Here is a 12500-nt window from a genome sequence, read left to right as displayed (position 1 = left end):
GAACCCAAAGTTCATTTTTATTTTTGTGGGGTTTCTTTAGAGTTTAACAAGAAGGAGATTGATGTGGTGTCCGTTCCTGGCAAAGGTGCGTTACTGGTCCATGAGCCAAAGCAAAAAGTGGACCTGACCAAGTACCTGGAGAACCAGGTCTTCCACTTTGACTACTCATTTGATGAGAGTGCCACCAACGAGCTGGTCTACAAGTAAATATTACTTAATAGATTCAATTTGTCACCTAAAATAATTGGTAGTCTGTTATTTCAAACTAAAAATTGATTCATTTTAATTTAAAACCATGTTTGTTGCACACTAACTTTTTGCTGTGCTATAATAACAAGCAACAGTAAACAAAAGTTTATGTTTATTAAAGAGCTTTTTCTTTTCTTCTAATTCTTGAGTTTTTGTTGGTTTTGCTTTCAGGTTCACAGCAAAACCTTTGGTGCAGTCCATTTTTCAAGGTTGCATGGCGACTTGCTTTGCCTACGGCCAGACTGGAAGTGGCAAGACCCATGTAAGCCTCCGTGAACCCTACAAGTTTTAAGATTATGCTTAAGTCAATTTTTCTAATTCAGAATGGATTTTTCTTTTCCTAAATCTTTGTAGACAATGGGAGGTGACTTCACGGGAAAGCAGCAGAACAGCGCTAAAGGAATCTATGCCTTAGCAGGTGAAACTACAATTTCTTTCTCTGTGGACAGTTGAATGTAAATTATTGTAAATGTGTAGTGTTTTGAAAATGCAGATCAAATAGAAGTCATTCAGCTAAGCTTGTACAGTGCCCTTTTCATTTATTTGCACACCTGGTAAAGATGTGTAGAATGGCTTACTGTAAATTCATCTTTATTAGTTTTTGTTTTTTTGCATTGTCTCGCAATGAGGGGAAATTTCAACTTTTAGCCAGGTTTTTCCTTTGACATCATCAGATGTGTGTGTTCATGTAGAATTATGTGCAGCTAGAGTAAGACAACAACAGAGTCGGAAACCCTGGACAGATATACATAGCTGATAACCAGATTTGTACAACCCCTTAAAAACATCAGGTCTCTTTAAGAAAGCTCTGATAGATAAATCTGTTTAATAGCACAGGGACCATTTCAGAATGACGCATAGAGAATATTTAATAGATATGCATTCCTGCGCCTTACATTGTTGGGGGTCTCATGCACTCTCACCGGGCTTACTAAAGGACATCTTGAATTTGAAAAAGAGAGAGCTTTACTTGTGAACTGAAAACTTGTGTAAAGAAATGCCAGTAAATGTTGAGGGTGCCCCATATTTGGTCTACATTTTTATTAATGATGTTTCATATTTCAGCCCAGGATGTTTTCACCAATCTCAACCACAGGAGGTTTGCTAATCTGGATCTGCGCGTCTACGTGAGCTTCTTCGAGATTTACAACAGCAAAGTAAGAAGGAGCTCTGATGAAGCACGAGTCAGTCTGACATCAGCTCGTAGAAACGTTTTCCTGTTTCGATTCAGGTGTATGATCTGCTGAACAAGAAGGCCAAGCTGCGTGTCTTAGAGGATGACCGGCAACAGGTTCAGGTGGTGGGATTGGAGGAGGTCTGTGTGTCCTCACCAGAAGACGTCATCAGGATTATACAGACAGGAAGTGCATGCAGGTACTTCAGTGCAGTGGTGTGAGATGGGTAACCTCATATAGTAGGAAGTAGGCAGGAATTTTATTTTTCCACTTATTTTTTTAAAATGATCATTACTCATAATGGCTCACAAATTGGATTAAATCCATACAAATGCAGCCTTTAACTTGTGGCGATTGGAGCAAGTTCTGATTCTAGCTTCTTAGTATGAGTGGCCAATAAATATAGCTATTTTGACACGCATCTTTATGTGTCTTGTAATAAAACTAATCCAAGTCGTTCCTCTACATCTATCTGTTCAGGACATCCGGGCAGACCTCAGCCAACGCAAACTCCTCCCGCTCCCACGCCATCCTCCAGATTGTCCTGCGGTGCAATAATCGTGCTGCCACTTTGCACGGCAAATTCTCATTGATCGATTTGGCAGGAAACGAGCGTGGCACGGACGTCAGAAGCAACGATCGCAGCACTATGGTGGAGACGACCGAGATCAACCGCAGCCTGTTGGCTCTCAAGGTAAAACGCATGAAACGCGCTCGTCCTGCAGAAAGAACTTTTCTCTGAAACCATAAGTTAGGATCAGATAAGCTTCAGGAAAAAAATTATATTCAGGTGGAGGAAGGTTAAAGCTACCCCCCTTTAGCCACTTTTGTGTCCTGTCCTGTGTGTCTTGTAGGAGTGTATTCGCTCTCTGGGGAAGAACAGTGATCACATTCCTTTTCGGATGAGTACATTGACCAAAGTGCTCAGGGATTCCTTCATTGGAGAAAAGTCCAGAACCTGCATGGTATGGAGACTCACCTAACCTCCTCCAGTTGTTTTAGTGTTAATCTTGGTTTGTGTACAAGTTTTTGTTTTCTAAAATGAACATATTTATATTCCGCCCTCCATTTCAGATTGCCATGGTGTCTCCAGGAATGGCCTCATGCGAATACACAATGAACACACTTCGCTACGCAGACAGGTACAGAGACGGTGTGACGCGTCCTAATAATGGAGTCTGGAATCAGAACTCCTGAAGAATGCTCAGAAAGCAGTTTTATGCTTTAGCAAAAATAAATCGGATGTAATCCAGAAAGATTTGGAATTTGATTTCTAGTATTTTTCTAGACATGCATGGATAAAAGTAATGATTGGGGGAAAAGTATGCATTTTCAGAGTTCATTGTCTACTTGGTCGTCTAAATCTCTTCTGCATCCTTTCTTACTAGTATACTTCCTTCTCCTGTGTCCCTCCTTTCTTTATACTATAATTACTTGACTTTCATTCCTTCCTATTTACCATCTTTCTTTCTTATCTGTCTCATTGTTTCCTTGTGTCCTCCCTCCTTGCATACTAGCCTTCCTTTATGCTATATTATGTCTGTTTCATTCATTTTTTCGTTGTGTCCATTTCCTCACCCTTTCCTTGTCTTTTTATTTATTTATTTTTTCCTTTCTTGTCTGTCTGTCCTTCCATCCTTGTGTTCTAACAGGTTCCTAATTTTTGCTTGTACCATATGTAAACCTTGCCCATAGTACAGATGCATGCCATATATTCCAAGTGAATGTTTGTATTTCAAAATGGCTGTGAAGGACTGAAATGTTTGTCACTCTTCAAAATGACACAATAATTTACATAGCTGCATCTTTGTAATTGGTTTTAGGAGTGATGAAAAAAATTCTAGCTTTTTTTGTTGTTTAAAGCTGAACTTCATAAAGTGCTGTCCAAGAACAAGCCATTACAAAATCAAAGACTTAATTGAGTTATTCTTCAACTCAGTGATATATCTTTATTTTCTAACTTCATCTCAACAGTAGATGAGCCTCTTTTTTTCAAAAAGCTTAATCTAAAATCTTTTCTAAATTAGTTTTGTGCTGAATATGTTTTTGTTTTTGGTTTTTAATCAATCAATCAGACTGTCCTTCAAGAGAAGTGATCCCCTATTGGCATTTCAAACTGATGACTAACGACTACCTTTTTGTCATGACATTTTATTCATCCTTTTAATGAAAACTCTTCAACATTTGATCTATTACAACTTTAAACATTTATGTTTCTTTGGCAGAGTGAAGGAGCTGAATGCCAACTCCAAAGTCACAGCACAGAAGGGGAAGGAGCCAATAAACAGTTCGTCCGAAGAGGTGCATGACATTACAACAAGCAAAATCCTGAATTTAATGATGTACTTATTCCAAATGCATTTATGATCTTTGTTTTTTTTTTTTTTTTACAGGATTCTTCTGTTGATACCAGCGTGCTGGACATCATATCTCAAGTTACAGAGTTAGAAGAAAAAGTCTATGGAGAGCTGAAGGTAGTTTTTATTATTTTTGTTGTTGTTGTTTAAGAAAAATTTATTTTATTTTTTCTTATGCAGAGAGCAGATGAAGTTGTTAAGGAAATGGACAAAATCTCATACAACATTGAGGAAGGGCTTCCTGAGCTGGTGGTTTACTCCAGGAATTTGATGGGTTTGTACAGGATTTGACTCGTCTTTGTCCGATTAGGTTGTTTCCAGTATTAACCAAAAAATCTGAAGTGCGCACCTTTGTATTTGTTTGCAGACTCAGTTCTGGCTCTACAATCTGCTGTCGCAAAGGAGCGCATGGCCAGGCTGAACCTCTGAAAAGCCAGATATTTCTGCGGAGAGACAAATTGTTTTATTTTTCAGCTGTTTTTATTGTAATGCATACTTTGTTAAATAAAATGCAACACTAACATTAAAAAGAGAAAAAAACAATAATGGCATGGTTCTTAGAAAATCCAGAATTTGCTTTCTTATGACACTATTTGCTGACATGGTTGTAATTATTTAAAGAAAACTGAAAGTGCAGCTCTTGCACGCTATTCAAACTACAGCAAATATGATATTAAGATTTATTCTGCAGAATATTAAATAAAAAGCTTTTTACTCCACAGGTTCAGGTGATATCGGTAAATATTTTGAAAAGTAATATTTTCTCATTGGCTTTCCAATAGTGTGAATAATTTGGATTTTGGCTAGTTTTTTTTTGTTGTTTTTTTTTACATATTCACCATCTTTTTGGATAGAATGAAATTAAGCCACTATAAAGCAAATGGTACTAAAAAGAGATGTGCTTAAAAGAATGAACCAGTGTAGTGTCAAGAAACATACCTTACTGTTAAAATAGTTTGCAATTACATTTTTGCCACCTTGCAGCTGTGTACCTTTTATTTAATTAGCTCAAATGATATATGTTTATCTAATTTGTAATTCCACCTTGACGAGCAAAAAAACGCTATCGAGGTGTTTTCTTCCTTCAATTTGTACTCTTTTCCTTAAAATGTGACTTGAATTGCACAAGTTGAAGACTCAAGAAGCTGAATACTTAAAGTCTAGCTCCTACATGGACCTCAGTATTAAATTGTTGCAATAATTGTTAGAGTGCACTGATAACTCAGGAGAATGAAGTTATTGTTGGAACTTTGAGATTTCTCGGGTCACTTTGTCAATAAAGAAACGAAACCAAGAATACCTAAATCTACCACAGTTGTGAGAAAAAGGTGTCATTACTTTTGCACAATACTGAATTGAATTCTACAGATTTCTTGATATAAATTTTCCTCACACAGTAACAAAATGCACTAAAATGTGCTTTATAAACAAGACAAAGATACAACTTGACAGTACATTGTTTCTGGTTACATCTAAAATAAAGAACTACTTAAGACATAAAAATAACACCTTAAATTATTATTTTTTACTTTAAATGACGGAAAAAAAGGTTGATATTATGTGACCAAGACATGCTGAAAAGTTTTCATTTTAATATAATTTTCAGCTGTCCAAGGGTGAGGAGGATTGTGAAGATATGTGTTAAATTAAGGGTGTTTGAGAGCTTACAAGATCAACGCAATCCACATCTAATAAATCTTAAACTAAAATCACGAATACTTTAAAAGAAAACATCCATTAAAAGCGTCCATGTAACAATTGCAGAGCACTCGGGACTCACAACAGCGTTGAATGGTGATATCCACAGCCAGACCAATAGGGGGTGCTCTATGCGTTCTGACAACCTTGAATGCATGTCGCGAGTAAGAAGCAGAGGCGGGGTTTAAGCAGTAGGGGAAAAAAAGATTACAGATTAACGCAGAGCAGAGGTAAGCAACCGTGGACCGGATGGCCATGAAGTGGTTGCGCTTTTCGCTCCTCGTTTTGGGGGTTTTCTCGCTGTGTTGCTCCACAGCTGGTGACAGCAGCGGCATAAAGAAGATGAAGATGCAATTTGCTACGGGACCTCTGCTTAAGTTTCAGATTTGGTAAGCAGACGACGAAAAAAAGAAATCTGGCGAGTCATTGCAAGCTAGCTAAAAGAAACCAGCTAACATCGCCGTACGGACACAAGCGAATAAGATGTCAGTTAGTCTGTGTGCAGAAAAAAAAAATCGGTCACTAAGGAGAGCGTCCGCTACAGAAACGCCGAAACAAAATGTGTGAAAGTGAAATATTTTGTAGCTCCCATACACATCGGAAACATGGCTCCACTTCCGCAGTGAAACATATTAAATCCTCTAAGAACCGCCCCAGCGTCTGTGGATTAGACAAACATGTTTTACGTAAGGTACAGACTACATTCCGAGGGTGAGTGAAGCTGTGCGATTCAAAACTTTTGGTTTGAATCGCACAGGTTTAAACATCTTCACTGAACCTCAAACGAAAACGGTCAGAGCAAGTCTCCAAGCCGCTAAATAAAAGATTAACAAGCAGCACAGGTGTTGATTTATAAACTTTATGCAAATTAGACCCAAGAAACATTTACCTGGTGAACTTGGTTCATTTTTAAAGCAAGTTAACTTTTGTTACCAGCATGTTCACTACTAAAATATTTAATCTTTTGTTTTTTATAATAAAAAAAATCCGTCTTTCTGTCATTTTCTGTACAGACTATGCTAATGTAATTAAACAGAGATTGTACATCATGATAAATGTCAACCTGGTCCTATTCAAATCCATCATGACTATCAATGTTAAAGTTTTGTGCAAATGTGTGTCAGCGGTAGATTTTTCACTTTAATTTTGTTCAGCTAAATTCACTTTGTACCTATGACAGCATGCTGATAACGATGTTGTTTAGCTACTTATTACATGTCTGAAACAGGAACAGGTCTGTCTGGATTGTGAAACTTCATTTCTCAGTAAAGCTGCTTGTATAGAAACATCAAATGGAGAAAACAAAACAGGAAGCTAGAAAAACTAACTTTTGATTTGCATTATTTACACAGTGTTAAACGTGGACACACAACTTCACCTCATTGGTGTTTTTACTCTTTACATGTGAATATATAAATATATATGTGTGTGTGTATATAAATATAGAAATAAATGATGATGCATTCGCCACATCAAGTTGGTATATTGATGCATAAAATACCTCTGATCTGTTCTTTAAATGAGCAAATATGACAGGAGTTGACGCCACTGTTCAGAACAACTTATCACTAAGAAAGTTTCAACAAGCAGAGAAAATGTGTTTTTAATGAATTTCAGATTATGATTTTTGACAGTCTTGATGAGTACAAGCAGACCCTCAAGTGCACTGGATATATTCTCAATAAGAGAAACGAGTTGCAACAAGTTAAGCAAAGATTAACTTGTTAAAATTACTTTCAAGACCGAGTGGAGGAAAGTTATGCAGAGAGAGCAAGATCTGTGTATTTGAATTGGGCTCACTGGTGCGACAACAGGTGAATAAAATGTTCAGATTCCACAGGTGTTTAGAAATAAAAATTCACTGCAGTTAAATATCTGGCTGCAGATGGAAAAACACGAGGAAAGTTCTGAACACTGCTGTACTGTAGCATTGTTCTTAATTTCTGCTGCTGTCCATTTATTTGACGAAAAGGGCCACTTATTTAAATGACTGAATTTCTGGAAGATCAGGAAGGATATCAGTTGTTGGTGTCGGTAACTCAGGAACATGTGAAATGTGCCTCAGGCTCCACGATACGTTTGGAAGAAAAGAGAAAATCTTTTTATAACATTCAGCTGCTCGTGAATCGGGGAAAAAGAAAAAAAAAAAGGCCTCTTCTTCTCTCCAGCACAGTGGAAGTACTGTCTTCCAGGAATGGCTGATAACTATGTTTTGGCTACTTAAATTCTGTTTTTCCAGTTGTACAACCTGTCCTCCTTTCCTTCTGCAGCATTTCCTGAGGGTACAAGCGGGTGTTTGAGGAGTACACGCAGGCCTTGTACCAGCGGTACCCAGACATCCGCATTGAAGGGGAGAACTACCTTCCTATACCCATCTATCGGTAAGGGACAGCCATTGTCTAGCGGCTTACGTGTGGATTAAGTCCAGCCCAGGATCAGGTATAATTTGTTTAACAAACTGAAGTTCCCTTGGATACTCATTTGCTATTATCGCGTGTAACAGACGGATAAATGTCATCAGTTGTAGATTTGGTTAGGACCTGGAATGTGCTTTTTAATCATCAGCTGGTATCGGGATGCAGCGGCATGTGCCCTGCCTTTTCTGATTTCAGCTGATTAGCAGGTGCCTCGATAAATGAGATTAGTAATGAAACGTAGATTCATTTATGCTGTTTAAGCAGTGAACTTTATTTATTACGTAGATTGTTTTGTACTCTAAAGTATATGTACTCAGTATTTGTTTGGCAGTGCTTTTAGATGAATTACCACATCACTGTGACCTAGAGGTTTTCAGCCTGTGGCATGGAATGTATGTAATGGGCCTATTTGTTTTACATTTTGGACTAAACTACTGAAGTTAATGAACTTCTGAATAATTAATTTGTTTTGGCTAATTTGTGTTCGATCACCACTGGTTGAATCCGTAATACTAATCAGTCGATTTTTATTGGTTCTATTGCTTACTTCGCAAAGTTTCTCTTATTTCAAGAAATAAACTGGGAGAAACAAAGTCAGACTCTGTGAAACCTCGGTCCCATTAGAGTTGCACTATATTTGCATCGATGGGAGGCTGGTTTTATGCAGCCTCTGGTGCCGCAGTTCAACAGGGAGTGTCACAGAGACTCCTGGGTCTTCATGTGGTCGACTTAATGAGCACACAAGAGATTGGCTACGTTTCAGAGAGGCGACTCTCTTAAATATCTCGTCACATGCTTCAAATGCTCCAGACATCATTTCTTTGAATTCTTGTGAAGTTTGTCATTTGCATATGTCACAGCAAGAGCAAGATATTCCTTCAGATAGTGTTTTTGTTTTACCAGTTCTGCTTTTAAATGTTAGAAGTTGCAGAGTTTGGAGTCCAGCTTTGGTTAAGCTCAGACCTTGAGCTTCCAAGGTTGGTCTCGTAGCTATAAATTACCCCTTTTTATTCTTTAGAGTTCTGTCAACTAGTAAACATGACTTTACTCATTTACTACACGAAATGGAATGTTTTTCTTTTTTTTTCTCAGATGAAGTTACTTGTATTGAGGTGTCAACAAACAAAAAAAAAACATTTTTATATTTTCTTCATAGGCATGACTAGTGCTCTTCTACTTTTTCTCTGCCCCACACCTAAAAAAAGAAAATTCATAGAGTTGTCAATCACAGAAGATATGCTGGCTGTGCATTCCAGCACAGAGTGACATGAGGTAATGATCCATGCCGGTTACTCATGAAACGCTGGAACAGAGCTCTTGCATACGGCATAGAGGAATACCTGGGCAGAGTTCAGGGCTGGGAGCCATTCAGGCAGTGCGCGATGTGCCTCAGATAATCGCATGGCTGCGGTCCAAGTAGGACTTCCAGTGGTTGATGAAGCAATACCGCACATCAGCAACATTAAGAAAAGAATGTTAAGAAATGGAAAATAGGGAAGTTTGAGTAACTTTCAGTTCACCCTTCCCTCAATGATGCAAATGAATAAGTTCCACATGTAGGACAGACATTTTGCCCATATTTCCTGATTGTTCAGGCGTTGGATATAACATCATCCCAGTGTGTGTTGTGTTCTGTTTCTGATGAGATGGTATCTTATTTCCACAGACATGTTGCGTCCTTCCTGTCTATGTTCAAACTGCTGGTGATCGGACTGATCATAATCGGCAGGGACCCATTCGCTCTCGTTGGTGTTCAAGCCCCAGGAATCTGGGAGTGGGGCCAGCAAAACAAGGTGAGGATTTCTGTTTCATTTTAAAATCACACTCTTAAGGGGGGAGGGGGGGTGGAGGATGCTGCCATTTGATTCATCTGCATTGCTTTTTTTTTTTTTTTTTTTTGTGCCATTACAGAAATCACTTGGGTTTTATTTAGAATTGGAGAAAAATGGTGTCAGGGTGTACATATGCACTTGTAAGACAACCAAAGGTCCCATGATTTCATTTTATGCTCTCTGGCAGAGCTCTGCATGTTTTTAAAGTTCAGTATTGCTTAGATTGTTTTCCCCAGGGTCATTGATGCTCCCATCAGAGAGTGTGTTGCGTCACAATATTCTGTAGTTGCTGTTCCTTGGACAAAAACTTTAAGATTGATAGTGACAGTGTTTGGTATCTGTTGTGGGTAATAACCTGTAAACATTGCATCAGATATAGCTATAAGAAAACGTATCAAAAATCTGGTGTCACCAGGTACTAATAAATCTGAAGTCAGTTTCACTAATGACACCAGATGCTGTAATCCCATCAACTAATCAGCAGAGCGTTTTGTGAAAGAGGTTTTCAGTCTTGGACATGAACAAATTGGTCCAAATCTGATAAAATAGTACAGAAAAGAAGCTTGGTTTATTCCATCAATTTATCAATCAGTGGGTTTGTGAATTAGCAAACCCACTGATTTATTCATCTATTACTTTCTCTGTCTGTTTTTCCAATCTATGTTTGTCATGAAATTATTTATTCATTCTTTTACATTTCAGTTTTTTGTCCATAGTACTTGTTATCAATACTTTTCAAATAAATGATAATCCTTCCGTTTGTCAGTCGTCTGCCCGTCCATCTGTTGGCCTTCCTGTCCCTCTTCCTTCATCTAGTCTCTTGTTTTGTGGATTTATATATTTAAAGCTTGACCCTTGTATGGATGTCATTGAGTACCTAAAGTTTCAATGAATTATAATTTATAAAGATGACTTAAAACTTTGAACACAAAACATGGTTAGGGACCCTGCATTATTCAGCATGTATATTGAATTATTGTTTTTATTTGGGGGGTTTTTTGGGAGGCGGGGGCGTGGGGGGGTTAACAAGAATTCAATGCTTAAATTTGAATTTCTTGTGGATTTTCTCTAACGCCTGCCGGGTCAAAACGAACACATCTCATGTTAACTTTTTGGTTCAGACTTTTAACCTAGTTTTTGTTCTTCTTGTCAGATATATGCCTGCATGATGGTCTTCTTCTTCAGCAATATGATTGAAAACCAGTTAATGTCGACAGGAGCGTTTGAAATCACATTAAACGGTGAGCATTTCCTTTCCAGCATGGCTTCAGAGACTAAACCCTAACTTCTTGTTAGACTGTGTGACATCCACAGCCTTTTATTGGTGAAAATGCATTATTATATTTGACGTGTGGAGCTACATGTAAGCAACATTTATTACTTGTTATTGTGCTGCCGCTCCAAGGATAAGAAAAACCCAGCCACATTCAAAGTCTTGTTTCTATAGACGTGCCAGTGTGGTCGAAACTAGAATCGGGTCACCTCCCCTCCATGCAACAACTCGTGCAAATCCTGGACAACGAGATGAAGATGAATGTTCACATGAACACAAGAACGCATCACCACTCCTAACCCTACTTTTCAAATCCTGGCTGGAGCTGAAAGCCCCTCCTTGTACGTTTATTCTGAATTTCTTTTTATGTTCGCTCAGTCTTGACGAGGTGTAACGTGTGACCCACGCCGACTCTTTCTTGTCCCCAGGTTCGAGGTGGGCTTCTCTCTGAGCTGTGAAGTGATGTTTATGAAGGTCTGCGCTGAAGGCAGGAGGACTGCTGGCACAGACTGGATGCCCCCCATCACTCTTCACCGCGCTCCGCAGAGACGTCCTGCCCCTGACGCCAGAGCGGGATCCATGGCAACAGTTTAGGCTGTTCTGTTATGTTCTTGTACTATCCATATTACTGCTGATTTCATCCAGGCAATTAGTGGTCCACTGAGGGGAGATTTAACATCGATTATTGTAGTCTTTAACCTGTTTCATATAATTGACCTTTGTGAATGGAAAAGAAAAAAAAATATGTTATTTGTACCAACGAGCCATATGTAGAATTCTAAGTGTACCAGTCAGAGACGTAGGTAACCGTATCAAAAATAAACCAATTAAGATCTGTAATAATTGTTGTGACAATACCATTAAGACCATGTCTTGGAAAGATTTCTGAATAATTTTTATATTTACATATGTTGGAGGAAGCTATGAATATTAATAAAACATTGTAACAATTTCAGTGTGAAGCTGGGTTTAAGTGTTTCTATTTATCATGGATTTAAAAAGACCAATTACTGTAATTTATCTCACTTGTGTAGATTGATTTATTTTTTTTTCCCTTTTCTGTATCTCTGCTTGCCTAAATGTTGAAACAAAAAGGAGGACAGATTAACCTCTAAATGTTTTATTTTTTTTATAAAACTTTAAAGCATGTTTCTGCAATAATTGAAATAACTTGAGGTCGAGAGAAGAAGCTAAGGGGTCAGGTAAATTTCACCATACTTGAATCTTGCAAGGAGATGGTATTTTTCTGCAAATCAGAATTTATGAAATCAATTTCTATATGCGTTTGTCAATGTGTAATCACGTTGATGCTGTTATTCATAAATCCTGATGTCTCAGTGAACCATCTTAGTGGTTTACAGATGAAAACAGTTTGATCTCCTTTGTGCTCATGTTAGGATGTATTTGGGTTCTCTTTTGATTAGACCAAGCAAATCAGGTTAGATATCAAGATCTAAAGATTCAGGGAGCCTCGTGTATTGTCGAATATTAAAAATGAG

At 38.1% G+C, this 12500-nt stretch overlaps 2 protein-coding genes across 4 annotated transcripts in view; both read left to right on the top strand.

The window, feature by feature from the left end:
* kif2c (kinesin family member 2C) overlaps positions 1–4684 on the top strand; it is an 8846-nt gene extending 4162 nt beyond the window's left edge. For all 3 annotated transcript variants that reach the window (XM_016679113.1, XM_007566999.2, XM_016679114.1), the window contains 12 exons: positions 41–203; positions 421–511; positions 604–667; positions 1315–1406; positions 1481–1623; positions 1905–2118; positions 2279–2389; positions 2499–2566; positions 3650–3725; positions 3818–3898; positions 3962–4055; positions 4149–4684. In XM_016679113.1, the coding sequence (XP_016534599.1) occupies positions 41–203; positions 421–511; positions 604–667; positions 1315–1406; positions 1481–1623; positions 1905–2118; positions 2279–2389; positions 2499–2566; positions 3650–3725; positions 3818–3898; positions 3962–4055; positions 4149–4210 (1259 nt within the window). In that variant the 3' untranslated portion in view covers positions 4211–4684. The remainder of the gene's footprint in view (positions 1–40; positions 204–420; positions 512–603; positions 668–1314; positions 1407–1480; positions 1624–1904; positions 2119–2278; positions 2390–2498; positions 2567–3649; positions 3726–3817; positions 3899–3961; positions 4056–4148) is intronic.
* Positions 4685–5669: 985 nt separating this feature from the next.
* Positions 5670–11963, top strand: selenot1a (selenoprotein T, 1a). The gene is made up of 6 exons (XM_007566997.2): positions 5670–5868; positions 7750–7860; positions 9563–9689; positions 10882–10969; positions 11176–11342; positions 11430–11963. Exons 1-5 carry the CDS (start codon positions 5729–5731, stop codon positions 11298–11300), a joined length of 591 nt encoding a protein of 196 aa, XP_007567059.2. The 5' UTR covers positions 5670–5728; the 3' UTR covers positions 11301–11342; positions 11430–11963.
* Positions 11964–12500: the final 537 nt, after the last annotated feature.

This window comes from Poecilia formosa, unplaced genomic scaffold (genome assembly GCF_000485575.1).
Source record: "Poecilia formosa unplaced genomic scaffold, Poecilia_formosa-5.1.2 Scaffold202, whole genome shotgun sequence".
Taxonomy (NCBI): domain Eukaryota; kingdom Metazoa; phylum Chordata; class Actinopteri; order Cyprinodontiformes; family Poeciliidae; genus Poecilia; species Poecilia formosa.
Note: the sequence above shows the minus strand (reverse complement) of the source record. Positions and strands in the feature narration are given on the sequence as shown.